This window comes from Macrotis lagotis, chromosome 2 (assembly GCF_037893015.1).
Source record: "Macrotis lagotis isolate mMagLag1 chromosome 2, bilby.v1.9.chrom.fasta, whole genome shotgun sequence".
Lineage (NCBI taxonomy): Eukaryota > Metazoa > Chordata > Mammalia > Peramelemorphia > Peramelidae > Macrotis > Macrotis lagotis.
This window is the reverse complement of record NC_133659.1, coordinates 190,437,081-190,452,622: the sequence shown is the minus strand read 5'-3', so window position 1 is coordinate 190,452,622 and position 15,542 is coordinate 190,437,081. Positions and strand designations below refer to the sequence as shown.

General features: G+C 42.4%; 1 protein-coding gene across 1 annotated transcript in view; it reads left to right on the top strand.

Annotated features, from left to right (window-relative positions):
• The window catches only part of LASP1 (LIM and SH3 protein 1), a 63,525-nt gene extending 48,311 nt beyond the window's left edge, over positions 1–15,214 (top strand). The window contains exons 5-7 of the mRNA XM_074224071.1: positions 8,278–8,431; positions 9,098–9,219; positions 11,362–15,214. Coding sequence (XP_074080172.1) covers positions 8,278–8,431; positions 9,098–9,219; positions 11,362–11,535 — 450 coding nt within the window. The 3' untranslated portion in view covers positions 11,536–15,214. The remainder of the gene's footprint in view (positions 1–8,277; positions 8,432–9,097; positions 9,220–11,361) is intronic.
• The last annotated feature ends 328 nt before the right edge of the window (positions 15,215–15,542 follow it).

Genomic DNA, 15,542 nt, shown 5'->3' with positions numbered 1-15,542 from the left:
AAATGCTGTGTCTAAAACAGCAAGGAAGGAGAGTGGAACACCTGAAGGAGAGTAACTATAATAAATCTGGAATGGGAGGGTGGAGCTAGGAACCATTAATGTATTCAAGAGTATTTTATGAAGTTGCTTGCTATGCAGGTGTTCTGTGCTGGGGCAAGATAGACAGTTTATATTAAACAAGTTCCTTATGGTGCTTGGAGGCTGAGATAAGAGAGATGAGCTAATAATAGCACTAACAGCTAACATTTTTGGAGGGTTTTAAGGTTTGCATAGTGTTCATATATATTCTAGCTTATTGTCCTTCACAACAATCCTTTGAGGTGGGTGCTACTATTATATTTACTTTACAATAGAGGAAACTGAGACTGAGTTGAAGTTAAATGACTTAACCAGGAGCAAAACTGTTAAGTGTCTGAGGCAGGTTTTGAATTCAAGATTCCAAGATGTGAATGGATATATAATTATGAGTAAGAGCCTGAGCAGATCACAATATTAACAGAGGGTCCTTTTAGCTGTGAACCTATGATTCCAAATAAGTCAGCATATAACAATACTAGGTAAGGAGATGCCCATCAATTGGGAAATGACTGAACAAGTTGTGGTATATGAATGTAATGGAATACTATTGTATTAGAAATGGAGGAGATTGCTGTCACTTGGAGTAATGTGGGGGCTTCTTAGAAGAGGTGATGTTTTTTGGAGGGGCAGAGGGAGTTGGTCTACAAAATCAAATTATTTCTAAGAACCTTTCTAATTGGTTACTACAGTTCTCAGATATTCTTCAATTGCGAAGATTCTTTCTTCTCCTTATCTCCCTGAGTGTAGGACAGATAATTGTGATTCTATCCATTCCTTGCCTTCCCTATATCTAGTCTCACCCCAAGGAAGCAAGGTGGTCTGTGAAGGTAGGAGCTTTTCCCTTATGCTTGTCTTTTTTACTTTTTTGCAACTTGCCCAAGGTTACACAGCCAGGTAATTAAATGTCTGAGGCTAGATTTGAACTCAGGGCCTCCTGACTCCAGGGCCAGTGATATTCTTGTCTTTTAACCAGTGCTGACTATCCCAGAGAGATACAAAATGCCAGATAACCCAGAATAGCAGTTTTAGTAGGACAATATTTGCTTGGACTTCAGAGTGTAACCATTTTTATTATAGCATTTGGTTTTCCTTAGAAAAATACTTATTTTTGGAACTATGCCCAAAGGACTATAAAACTGTGCATACCCTTTGATCCAGCAATGCCACTATTAGGTCTGTATTAGGTCTGTATCCCAAAGAGATCATAAAAAAGGGAAAAGGACCCACATGTATAAAAATATTTATAGCATATCTTTTTTGTGTTGGCAAAGAATTAGAAATTGAGGGGATGACCAAAAGTTGGGGAATGTTTGAATAAGTTGTGATATAAGAATGTAATGGGGGGCAGCTAGGTGGCGCAGTGGATAAAGCACTGGCCGTGGAGTCAGGAGTATCTGGGTTCAAATCCGGTCTCAGGCACTTAATAAGCACCTAGCTGTGTGGCATTGGGTAAGCCACTTAACCCCATTTGCCTTGAAAAAACCTAAAAATAAAAAAAAGCATGTAATGGAATACTATTGTTTTATTAGAAAGGAAGAGCAGCTGATTTCAGAAAAACCTGGAAAGACTTATGTGAATCGATGCTGGGTGAAGTGAGCAGAACCAGGAGACTGTTGTATACTTAACAGTAACATGTGATGATCAATTATGATAGACTTAGTACCTCTCAGCAATATAGTGATCCAAGATCTCAGCAATATAGTGATCCAAGACAATTCTAAAAAGACTTGTGATGGAAAATTACAGCCACATCCAGAAAGAATTATAGAGTCTAAATACAGATCAAAGCATATTATTTTCACTTTTTTTAAAAATTTGTTTTTTTTCTTTCTTGTGGATTATCCTTTTTGTTCTGATTCTTCTTTCACAACATGTCTGATATGGAAATATATTTAGCATGATTGTGCATGTATAACATATCAGATTGTTTACTCTCATGGCAGGAGGGAGAAAATTTTACAAAAACGAATGTTGAAGGGGCGGCTAGGTGGTGTAGTGGATAGAGCACTGGCCCTGGAGTCAGGAGGACCTGAGTTCAAATGTGACCTCAGACACTTACTAATTACCTAGCTGTGTGGCCTTGGGCAAGCCACTTAACCCCATTGCCTTGCAAAAACCTTAAAAGAAAAAGAATGTTCAAATAAATACTGGTTTACTGTGAAAAATAAAATTAAGAAAAAAAAATAAAAAAGAATTGCTGGGGCAGCTAGGTGACACAGTAGATAGAGCACTGGCCCTGGAGACAGGAGGACCTGGGTTCAAATTTGACCTCAGATATTATGTGATCATGGGCAAGTCACTTAACTCTGATTGCCTCCAAAAAAGAAAGGAAGGAAGAAAGAAAGAATTGCTAATATTTATCAGGTTTGAAAAGTGTTTTACCCATATTATCTCAGTTGAAACATCACAAATACCTTGGAGAGGGTATTATTATTATCATCTCCATTTTGTAAATGGGGAAAATGAGATGCAAAGACATGACTTGCACCAGGGTTACATGGTTAGGAAGTGTCCGAGGCCAGATTGGAACTTAGATCTATTTACTTCAAGGCCAGCTCCATGTCCACTGCCCACCTATCTGACTCAATTCCTCATTGTTCTTAGCTATTAATAAAATCTACCAGAGCATCTGACCCAGGACATAGTGCTAAGGGTTATGATGGAAGGATACTGACCAGATTGGAAATCATTAAATGTTGTTTAAGTATCTACTTTTATCTTTTTTAAAAAATAACATTTTATTTTTTCTGATTACATAGAGACAAATTTAACATTTTTTTAAAAAAAATTTGAATTCCAATTTTCACTCCCTCTTCCTAAGATAAGCAAGGCTATATATGTACAATTATGTAAAACATAGTTCCATTTTAGTTATGTTATGAAAGAAAACAGACCACAGGGAAAAAATGTGGAAAAAATAAAGTGAAAATAATTTGCTTTGATCTACATTCAGACTGTGAAGGTGGATATCATTTTCCCATGAGTCATCATGAACAAAAAAAATTTTTTTGGTGTGGTATGGTAGAAAAGGAAGTTAGGAAGCTCTGGGTTCAGGTTCTATCTTTGCAACATACTGGCTGCATAGCATATCTTTGCAACTTGGGGCAAATCAGCTAAACTCCTGCCCCCCCCCCCCCCCCCCAGCAAATTAAGTTGGAGTTAGTTACACAGGAGTAGCTGACCTGTGAGTGTGAGGGGAGTTTACACACTGGAAGAACCCTGCATTGATGAAATTATAGGTCTGGACTTCCTCCTTTTCCTTCATTATGTAGTATTAGACTAGCTGCTGAGGGATAGAAAGACAAACACAAATCATTGTTCCCTCTCTGAGGAGTTTGTTTTCTTATAAAAAAAATGTATTGTGGCTCAAATAACTATTGCTGTAAGAATTATGGGAAGAATATTGGAATTGAAATCAGAGAACTTAGGTTTACTACTCATGTGACCTTGGTCATAGCACTCTGGCTACAGTTGTCCTCTTGAATTACATAGAATCAGCTGGGTGGTTCGGTGAGTAGAGCACCATCAAGAAGACCCAAGTTCAAATCTTGCCGCAGACATATTCTGCTGTCTATTGAGTATGCCTCAGTTTTGTCATATGTTAAATGAGGGAACTAAAGGCTTCTAGAGGAAAAAGTGAGGCTGGAAATTTAGCATCCCCTCAATCACATCCTGTTCATGTACTTGTCATGGCATCACCTCCCTGATGTCATGGTCTTCTTTGAGAAAGAAGGACAAGCATCACATTTATGATCCTCTGACTCTTCGAATCACTTTTTAGGAGATCTGGATGGAACTTCCTGGTCATGTGACAGCATGTAATTCATTTTACCTCAGTTTCTTCATCTGTAAACTGGGACTTGAAACATTCCTACCACCTGCCTTGCAAACCAGTTCTGAGGGAAATGCTTTCTGATCTAGAGGGTCTGGGGAAATTTATTGTCACTGTACTGCCAAGGAGGAGAGGCTGAAAGGCACAGATGGTCATCTTTGTTTATTATAAAGCAGATCATGTGGATTATAATGAGCCAGGTGCTGAATGTATCAGGTGACTTCCTCAAAAATCTGGTCCCTTAGACTTTAGTGCTTCTCTGACCATGCTGCTAAAGAACTCATTCCTCTTCTCTAGTCAGATTGTCACCATCTCTCAGGGAAGACAATTAGCCAATGGGGGCAGAGTTGCTAGTGATTATTATCTCTCCAGGTGTGAATGTCTCTGTCTTAGTTAGCTTTGATACCTGGGCTCCAGCTCCCAAGGGGGTGCTCAGCTTGTACTAGGGGTGGAGATGACGAGGTCTAGAGCAATGTGAGGTCAAAAGCTGGGCAAAGAACTGCAAGCTTAGATTCAGCTCCACATGGCAGGGCTCTCTCAGAGCTCTGTTGTGTAAGTAGTACATGTTCTGGGGAGGGGTAGTGAGGACAGGGGGTGGCTTCCTCCTTAGAATGTGGCATCTGGGCCATGATACATTGGCCTTTCTGTTGAGATGTTTGTGTATAGTAAGAAAGTGATACCTTGGCTCAAGGCACCTCTAATAACAGTAGCATGATAGATAATAGGTTTAGAGCTAGAAGGAACCTTGGGAAAATTGAGTCCTATCCAGTCTCACACCTGAGGCAGGATTTGATGCTGGGTTTCTTGCTGTCTCTTCCTAACTCTGAACTCTCTTATCAGGATGGGAACTTGATGTTGGAGGGTCTGAAGTTTACCACAAGGGAGAACTTCCAGCTAAAACCATTTTCTCAGGGTAAGGAGGGAAACTCAGAATAAGTTCTCATCTAGCTGAGATAGCAAGGAGATGAACAAAATAACCTTAAGGTTCCTGAACCTTAGAGTTGATCCAGGTGTTAAAAACAGTTAAACCTTCCTGCTTCCCCTTTTACCCCTATTTACTGCTCCAGGAGTAAGTGGGTGGGCCCTTTGTTTCATTCTTTTGATAAAAGCCATTCCACCTGCCTACATCGGCAGAGAACCAAGTGTGCCTTCCTAGGCTCCTGGATTCCTATGGTGAATTGTGTCGACTTCTTCCTCCAGACAGAGAATAATTGCATTTTAGCATGGGAAAGAATCTCTGAGGTCATGGAAGGAGTTAAAAGACCACAAGGGAACAGAACCTGTAGCTACAAGAGTGGTTGGGAGCCAGGGAAGGGGGGGCTCTTCCTCTGCAATCACTCCTGCCACAGCCAATTATACAAAAGAAATTCCCATTCTGATTTAACTAACCAGTGGCATTCCCAAGGACATTTGATTCAGTCAGGATTAGAATCCAGTTCTCTAAAATCTGGGGAGTTGGGTCTTTCTCTAACTCCCTCTTAAGTGATTCATTGGCTTTGGGGCATTTTAATTATATCTGGCAGTTAATTAATAGGCGTTATTCAACCCTTGTTGGGTTTCAGTTTGTATATACTAAATGCTTAAGACACAAAGCAGAAACAAATCAGTTCCTACTCTCAAAGAGAAATTCTAACAGGGGAGACAATATTCACATAGAGCACTCCATATTAGATAATACAGAAAAAATGCAAATTTGCTTTAGCAGGGTAGGTCTTAACTGCTAGGGGGACTAGCAAAGACTTCCTGGGAGAAGAAGCCCTTGAGTTGAAGTGGGGTTTTAAGAAGCAGAAGGGGAAGAGGGAGACTATTCTAGGCCTGGGGGATGGTCTGAGCTAAGGCATGAAGATGGGAGATGATTGTGATAGAAACAGCTAGAGGCCCTTGTGGCTGGCCTGTGGGGTTCAGGGAAGGCAGTAATGTGTTAAAAAGACCGGAAGATAGGAAGGAAGCTGTATTATTAAATGTTTTAAATGCCAAGGAAAGGAGTTTCTATTTGATTGCTGTAGTAACAGGAAACCTTTGGAGTTCACTGAGAGGAAAAGTGATCTGGTAAGACTTAGGCTTTAGGAAAGTGAGGAGAGAGTGCAGTGAGGAGAGACTTGAGGCAGGGATACTAGATAGGAGGATGTTGGAATAGTCTAGGCACAGGGTTCTGAGGAACTGAACTAGGTGGTACCTGTGTCTCTGGGGAGGAGCTGTATTAGAGAGATGCTGAGAGCTGTTGGACTGGATTGTGGGATGGATGAGAGACAGAAGAACAGAAGAGTTGAGGGCCAAGGACTAGATCTGCTTTGTGGGGTAATGGGGATGGGAGGGAGGTGAAAAGAGGAGAGAAAAAGGAGGGAAGGGAGGGAAAGGAACAAGGGAACAAGGTGGAGGGAGGGAGGGAGAGGGAGAGAGAGGGAGAGAGAGAGAGAGAGAGAGAGAGAGAGAGAGAGAGAGAGAGAGAGAGAGTGAGTGATTGGAGTTGAATTGATACTAAGGTTGTGAACCTGGATGACCGGATGATGCCCTGGGCCATAAGAAGGAAGTTTAGGAGATAGGAAAGGGTTTAGGGTGGGGAGAGAAGAATGAGTTTAGGGTACCCCTCTTTTTGTCCTTTTCCTGTTTCCCACATTCTCCTTTGGGCCCTCTCATTTAACAAAGAAAAGCAGTTAAACAAACCAGACTGATCCAATATGGGCAACTCCTCCATTCCCTATCACAGTGGAGGTATTTTTTTTATTATCTGTTCACTTGGACAGAGATTCTCTCCCCCTTCCATTTTACCCATTAAGAAATTTACATAACATTTCAAGGTTTGCAAAATGCTTTGTTATTATATTTTATCCTCACAACCACCCTGTGAGGTAGGTATTATTTATAATACCCATTTTATAGATGGAGAAACTGAAGCATAGGGAAGTTAAGTGACTTACCCAGTGTCATGCATTTAGTAAATATCTGAATTCTAATCCTCTATCATCATCTACCCTTTGAAAAGTAACAGAACAACATAGACTAATAGAAGTTAAGAGTTGGAAGGAAACTCAGAGATCATTTATTGATGTTCATTCTTTGAAAGAATCCTCATTATAATGTAACTCACTGAAGACTTAACCAAAGATATCTAATCAGTTATTGGTTAGAGTTTAGTACTCTTTGGTCACTGTCAAATCATGTCCATTCTCATTTCTCCCTCTCCATAAGCAGGGCTTGGCTACTGTGTCCATCATGTCTACCTACCCATTGTCTTAATCTTCTAGTGCCACCTGCTGGACAAGAGTAAGGGAGTAGTAAAATGTACTTTCTTCTCTGACCCTGAAATCCCAGGGGAGTGATGGATACTTCTGTGGAAGGTCCTTAGGTTAACCTGGATCAGAATCTCACATACTCTGTTTTGTAGTGTCTTAGGCCCCTCACAGAGAGCAGAAGACTGAACTGTGGAGGTCTGTATTCTGTTTGAGGGAGAACTAACCCTTCCTTCAATAACCCTTATACATGTACTTAATTGTTTTCTTTATTTTGTTTACCTTTGTGCATGCCCAGTCTCTCTCACTGAACTTAAGCTGCTGGAGGCCTTGGTGTATTCCATTAACTCCTGCGGTGGGTTCCCTGTCTGTAGTGGATATTTTAAAATAAATATATATCTACCCTGGGATCCTAGGCAAAGAAGTCCTGCACCTGCCAAAATATTCATAGCCCTGTCTATTTTATGAAAGAATAGAGAGAGGTAAAGTGGAAGTCTTGGGAGAGTGAATGAAGCTCCTTAGTTCTGTGAATGTAATGGAATTTATACAGCCAGAAATGATGAGAAAGAGAAATGTGGGAAGATTTACCTAAAATAAAGAGAATAATAAACTGAGTGATCTATTTAAACTAAAGAGCACTGAAAGGAAGCCAAACTCACTAATTATAATAGGAGTTGTACCTACGCACAGAAAATGAACCATATTCCTCTCTCGGCTGAGAGGTAGGGGACTATAGGGACAGAATATTGATTACTTGATTAGAGGAGGCCAGACAATAGTTAGTTTTGCTTGACTGTTCTTGTGTTACTAGTAATTTAAGTAAGTAATGAATGAAGAACGAATGGATGACTAACTTCCTAGGTCCACAACTGATTGGAAATTCTTGTGTGACTCGGGCAAAAGAGTTTAGGGACTCTTTTTACTTTTCTCTTTAGCCCTCCTGGATGGTTGGGAAAAAGAGAACAAGTCAGTCTGTCACACATACCCCTGGCCCCTTGGGTCATGTCTCATTGCTCTCTTGTCACCTCCGATTAACTGTCAGGGAGGTGAGAGAAGCTCTGCCTCCAGTCTTGTTTTACCTGGTGACCCTGGTTCCCAACCCCTCCTGCCTATGTTACATTTTCCTTTCTTCCCCAGATAAAGTATCATGAAGAATTTGAGAAGAGCCGGATGGGTCCCAGCGGGGGAGAGTGTTCTGACCCTGAACGCCGAAATTCCCAAGATAGTAGCAACTACCGTCGACCCCAGGAACAACAGCAGCTGCCACATCACATCCCAGCCAGCACCCCTGGTAGGAACAGCTGGGGAGAGGGGGGACCCTTCAGGGCAGGAATGTTCAAAGAGAACTTGTCTAGGAGCCTGGAAGAAATTAGGCAAGTCTCAGGAGAGTCAGTCTGAGAGTCACTATCTTACCATGTGGCTATTAAACCTCCCTGCTTTCTGATCTCATCCCCTTGGGGTCCTTTGGAGCAGAGATCTCCTGGTTATCTCTGTTACTGTAAGCAGCTAATTTGCCCCTCTTCTCCAGCCCTCCACAGGTGCATGGTCCTAACTACACCTAAGGACAGGGTCCAGTTTTGGACCAGTGAGGGAAAGAAATCTAAAGGTGATCAATACCCTCCCATCCTAAGAAAACCCTGCTTTGCTTGGAGAGGGGGCCCTCAGCCCTTACATTTGAATGCTCTCAAACACACAAACAAGGGCAGATGAATAAATTGCTCTCCTGTGAATAGAAGGCAGATGGGCAGGAGGGTGGGAAGACTTCCTGAAGGAGGGAAGTTTAGAAGTAATAAGAGGAGGGACATGACTTGGGAAGAAGCAGGTATGGGAAATGAAGGTCCACAGGACAGTGTGAGGGATGTATTCTTAGGAAGATTATGGGATTTGGGTGGTTGGTGGAAAATGTTAGGACAGGGTCACCCATGAGGACGGGCCTTAAGTTGATGGTGTCTCTCAGTTTACCAGCAGACTCAGCAACACCAGCAGCAGCAGCAGCAGCAGCAGCCATCACAGTCCTATGGCTACAAGGAGCCAGCTGCTCAGGTCTCAATACAGCGCAATGCCCCAGGAGCAGGCGGGGTGAGTATGCTAACCCCAGATTCACAGTGAGTGCTAAAGTCAGGGGAAGCTTCCCTGGGAAAAATATCTTTAGGTTGGACAAATCATGATTCCTATCCCCTCCATGTGCTCAGAGGGGATGGATCATCCATCGGTAGTGTTTATTAAGCTAGACCAGGGCTGGGGAAAATCTGGTCCATGGGCTGAAATACCTTGGTCTGGCACTGCCAGGGCAACTTGAAATTCATTAAATCTAGGAACTTTTTAGGGTAAATTAATTAAGTGTTTGACCAAATATAGCCCACAAATAATGTTATAAATAACCAAATGGTCCTTGGTAGAAAAAAGGTTTCCCACCCCTGCACTAGTCATGGGGTGGGGGGGCTCTTAAGTAGGCTATCATGGAAAGTATCATTCTGAGGAGATGGGATTGAGCCTCATCTGGACTAACACATGGTGCAGTGACCATGGGGTCCTCATCTGTACAAAAAAGATAAATTAGAGATGTCACATCTGAATGTCATAGACATTCAGTAAATATATGTTGTAACCAGACTGCACCATGGAAAATGGGAGTAGTTAACTATAATTACTAATTTTTGGTGACTCAAATGAATCCTGTCTTCAGAGTCCTGAAGTCCCTTCCCAGGACAACAAGTATTATTCTAGATTCCTATGAATTCTCTTCTTTAATATGTGAAACGCTTTTATAATGCTTGCATTAATCCTTGGTTCAGTCATAGGGATATGGACTTAATATCAGGAGAACCTGGCCTTGTATCTCTGCTCACTTATTGTGTGACTTCAGGCAAGCTGCTCTGAGCCTCAGTTTCTGTCTCTGTAAAATATGTATAATGATACTTTCCCTACTTACCTCATTGCCCTTTATCTTTCATTTTTGAAGAAGACCATGACATCAGGGAGGTAATACCATGGCAAGCACATGAATTGGATTTGAGTGAGGGAGTGCTGTGCTGAGTCACCACCCTCACTTTTTTTTTAGGTTTTTTTTTTTTGCAAGGCAAATGGGGTTAAGTGGCTTGCCCAAGGCCACACAGCTAGGTAATTATTAAGTGTCTGAGACCGGATTTGAACCCAGGTGCTCCTGACTCCAAGGCCGGTGCTTTATCCACTACGCCACCTAGCTGCCCCTCCACCCTCACTTTTTAATAAATATATTAAGTACCTGCAGAAGCAGCTAGTTGGCACCGTAGTGCAAGAGTGCCAGACCTGGAAGACCTCAGGAACACCTGTGCTCAAATCTGGTTTAAGACATTTATTAGCTGTATGACCCTGGGCAAGTCACTTAACTTTTGCCTCAATTTCTTCAACTGTAAAATGGGAGTTATAAAAGCACCTAGCTCTTAGGGTTGTTGTGAGGACTAAATGAGATAATATTTGTAACTATTTGTAAAGTTCTTAGCTTAGGGGTGGAATGTACTAAGAGAATAATAAATATTTCTTTCCTTCTTTCCTCCAGTGGGCAGAGCACTATGTTAAATACTGGGAATTCAGATTTGAAAGACAATGGGAAATTTACCTCTTTTCTGGTAACTTACAGTCCACTGGTGTTAGAACTAATTCCAGTGTGCTAGGAGCATAATCAGCAGTTCCCCCAGCCCTTATTGGAAACTTTACCCTTCCAGTAGGACCTGCCAGAGCTCGATCTGACATTGCTTTCTAAAATAATGATGATGATAATATTTTAATAATGAAAATATATTAAAATTTGCAAAATGCAAACCCAGATCTTTCTTACTCCAACTCTTTCCACTATGATGATAATATTTGGCATTTATGTAGCTTTGTATGTAGAGACATAGTATAGAGAACACTGAAGGGATCCAGGAATGCTTAAGTTCAAATCCTAGGTCAGACCAATATTCATTCTACGATTCTGAACTTTAATCTTTGCAAAACACTAAGTATGTCAGTTCTCTTATTTGTTCCTCGCTACTGAGGTGGTGCTATTTTTATGCATATTTTATAGATTGGGAAACAAGGCTTCTTTTCCCCTTTATACTAGATTAGACTTTTGAAGGGTAATTTGTCCAAAGCTCTGAGGCCAGAAGGTAGGGTAGAGGTGAGAAATGACTGATGTGGACACATGTCTCTCCCTTTCCTTCTATCCTCCTCTACCTCTTCCCTTCCCTTGTCCTCCAGAAGCGGTACCGTGCTGTGTATGACTATAGTGCAGCTGATGAGGATGAGGTGTCCTTCCAGGATGGGGACACCATTGTGAACGTGCAGCAGATCGACGATGGCTGGATGTATGGCACTGTGGAGCGCACTGGCGAAACGGGCATGCTTCCTGCCAACTATGTGGAGATCATCTGAGCCCCGCCTTGCGCATCCCAGCTGCTGTCTTGCCCGCCTGCCCACCTCATCTTCGATGCATTCCTCCATTGCGCTCCTGTGAGACGTGAACTCTCTTTCCATCAGTAGTTTCTGTTTTTTAGAATCTGAGACAGGTTTTTTTTTTCCCCTTCTCAGTTTCTTTGGCCAATTTTCCTCTCCCTGACCCCTCCCCACCTCTTTCTGTAGGCTCACTCTCCCAAAGGGATTTATCCTTCTCTCCTTTCCCTTGTTTTCTCTCTGGGTTTAGCAAATGGGAAATATCATTTATTTGGGGAGTGGAGGGTCATGGGGATGGATGGAGAGACAGGGACAGGTCAGTGACTGAGAGTCCATGCAACCTTTTGGGAACAGTGGTTCTCTCTCTCCTTCCTTTTCCTTCTCTCTACTAGACCTGTTCTCTCCACCCTTTTCCCAAGCAAAATAAACATTCCAGCCCTTCCTGCAGTTTTTCTCCCCCTCTCAGCTACCTCCAGGGCTGGGACAGGGAAAGAAGAAATGGTTGGGGGTTAGGGACCAGAAAGAGGTTTGTCTTTGTTTCTCACAAGGTGATGCTTGGGTTTGTACCAGGCTTTCTTCTTGTGGTCTCTGGGGGTCTTCCCCTCTTGGTCTCATTCATCTCTTTCATTAACTTCCATATTTGGATAGATCTATGATCTTCATTATCTAATAAATGAAAAGCCGGGGAGGGGGTGGGAAGTGGGGGGGGAGGAAATCTCTGACTATTCCTTCAGTTTCAGATTTATCTGTTCTTTCTTTCCTCTGCCCCACCCCCCAGCCTCATTTTCTTCCTATTTACACTGTGATTTAACCAACCCATTCAGATTCAAACAGGGTACCTTAAACAATGAACCTGACCACAATTCCTGTTTAAACATTTCTACCTATTAATTAATTCTTCACAAGAAGCTACAGAATTCAGAGAAGTCTATCTCTCAACTTCAGTGCACCAGAGCTAGGGCAAGGCATGGGGAAGGAATCAAGAATACATTTTCTAATATATCTGCTGCCAAGGGGATACCTGGTGGCTGTGGGCATCAGAAGGGCCAAAAAGAGGGAGCAGGGTGGGAACAAAGGGACCAACTTATGGCAAATTCAGGCACAGCTTTTTCCAAGGACTTTACATGGACTTGATTCTTGTCTATTTCATGACTTTTCCCATCCTCTTGTTGCTTCTTGGCTGCCTTTAGTCTATCATAGAGGAGAACATGGTAGATTTGGGTTCTGTGACCCCACATTTCTTTCCCGCCCCACCCTGGACTGGGGGCTAAACAATCTTTAAGCTTTGCTAACTTGGCAGGAGCCTCTGTGTCTCTGACTCTTCATACGGGGGGAAGGGACATCTGTGAATCAGTGGATAGTTATATATGTGGGGGTGACTGCCCAATGTGGAGATTGTTGGAATAAGGGAAAAACGAATCTGAGAATGTCGATTGTCATAGACTCTTCGAATTCCTCCCCTTTCTGGTCAACGCCCCCCCCCCCCCCCCCCCAGCCCAGATCAAGTAAGCATGCCCATACCTCTGTCCCACTATTTTGTCTGCTGGGTATAAACATCTATGTGTACATAATGGTGAGGAAACCAGGAAAATTCTCTTTGTTTTGGATATGGCTTTGCAAATAAAAAAAAGTGCCATCTTATTGGCTTAATAGAATTTGCCTCACCCTGCCCCTGTCCTTGGAATGGGAGCAAAGGAGGGAAAATGGGAATGAATTTTCTTCTGAACAGATTCATTATATGCTAAGTGCCCATGCTCCCTCTGATCCTTACTGACTGTTCAGGAGCTGGGTAGAAGTGTGGAGGACTTGGCATTTGCCTAGCCTTTTTCTCCCCTACTCCACCCCTCTGCTTTTCAGGAAAGGGCATCACAGCTTCTCCTGCCCTAACTTCCCTGTTCCAATCTCATACCCCAAACACCCACCAACATAAACTTTGGGGTATGTCCCAGGACAAACCTAATAACTGGAAACTTCCCCCAGAGTTGAAGCTCTGGCTGCTAAGGAAGAATGGGAAGATGGTGCTATATCGAATTTCCCTTCTTCCCATCACTAGCAGCTGTGAAAATCTGCACTGGGCTCTGGAGGGTCAAGCCTCTTCCATCTCTCTGGGATTTGGTTGTAGCTTCAACCACTTCTTTTCTCATTGGTCCCAAACTCATTCACCTAGCCTCTCCACCATAGGAGTGACAGGGATATTTTTATTTGTGGGATGAGAGTGGAAGCTATCTTGGAGAGGTTCTGATCAAAGTAAAGCTCTCATTTGACAAGAACCAAACTATCAGGGATTTTTTTTTTAAGAAAGTGATTGCATGTTGGCACTAGAATGTTTTCTAGACATTATGGGGAGCAGCATTTCCTGCCCCAGCCCTTTTTCTGACTTTGTCCCATCTTCATAGAAAAGGAAATATCATAGAAAAGGAAGAGTGCTTCCGGTTGGCAAGCTGAAGGACTTGGGATGCAAGAGGAAGAGGAAATGTCATTGCCTTGGCAAGTTGCTTTCTAGAGAGGCAGTCCAAGAAGCTAGAGGGGATTGGCCTTTCTCATGAAAATCTCAAAGCACAGTGCTGACTCTGGGACCAAAGACTTTGTTGACCTTGTTTGAAGAAACAATACAGATAGAAGGGAAAGTTAGAGGGAGGGGCAGACAGGATGAAATAACCTATTTTCATACATCTCAGTTTACCTCCTATAAAGAGCCAATTTGAGTCTATAGACCCCTCTAACCTCTTTTTCATACTCTCCTCTTTTCTCCAATCTTGGGATTAAGATACAGTGGGATACAGGGTATAGTGGCTGTCTCACCATCAGTTACTCCTGAAGCAGTATTTTGGGGAGTAGGGTACAGGGATGGGGGGGGAGGTGGGTAGGGAATGGGAGAATGTTGGACAGGGAGGATTTCTCATGAAGGTCTGTCCTGAGCTTGGCTTAAAAAGATGTTTCTGGCCTGGCTTCTCCCTCAGTTAAGCACTGTTCCAGTAGGGGTGGCACCCTGGGGCCTCCTTTTCTTACAGTCCTCAGTTCTTAACTCCAATTCTGATCCAGGAAAAAGAAAACTGCGACATAACTGTAATGTGAATTTTGCTCAAATGGGACCAAAACTAGAAATATTTACAAGAAAAAGGAAGATGGTTAAGAATTGTGAATTCTCTGTGACACTGGTTTACTTGTTCTCTTATCTCATTCCTTCTTTTTCTCCCTTGCCCCTTCCCCTTCTTTCTATAGGGAATTCCTGGAGGGGTAGGGAAGACAATTTCCTCTTAGCTTGATTTCTGCCTTTTCTCTCACAAACGCACTTTTGGGCTTTTGTTTATAGCTGAAAAACACCTAAACCTGTATTTAAAAAGAAAAAAACAGAAATGACCCTGTTAGATTTGCCTTTGTGTAAACACTTTCCATACATGTGTGGCGTGTTCATTTGAAGCTTCAAGTTGTGTTTTTAGTGCTGGGCTTTGGAAATTAATCTTTTTTATTTGAGGTTGTCTTTTTTCTCCCCCCCCTTTTTTTTGGAGGGGTGGTGGTGGTCTGTTTTGGTTCCCTCCCTGTGGGCATGTGCCCAGAATCAAATTTTTCTGGCCTTTTTAATTCAGAATGGTTGATAGACTCACAAGGGAATCCTCTTGGCGACTCAAATCAAAATAAAAATATAATTTTTACCTGCTGATATGGTCTGAATTCATTGGCTCTGAGATTTCGGTATGGGTTGTGGATTATACTGTGTGTGTGTGTGTGTGTGTGTGTGTGTGTGTGTGTGTGTGTGTGTGTGTTTTACCTAGACTGCCCCTAACTACTAAGGAAAGGTGACTAGGGCTTCATCCTATGTACTACAGTTTAGAAAACCTGGCATTCCACTTCAGCAGCATAGCAACAACAGGCAACAACAGATGTTAAAACCTACTTAAGTATAAATGGTTGAAATAGTAAGACACTAGTTGTTCCAGTTGCCTTATACCCATACAAGCTCCAAGTTGTTAGATGGTTCAGGGTTTCCT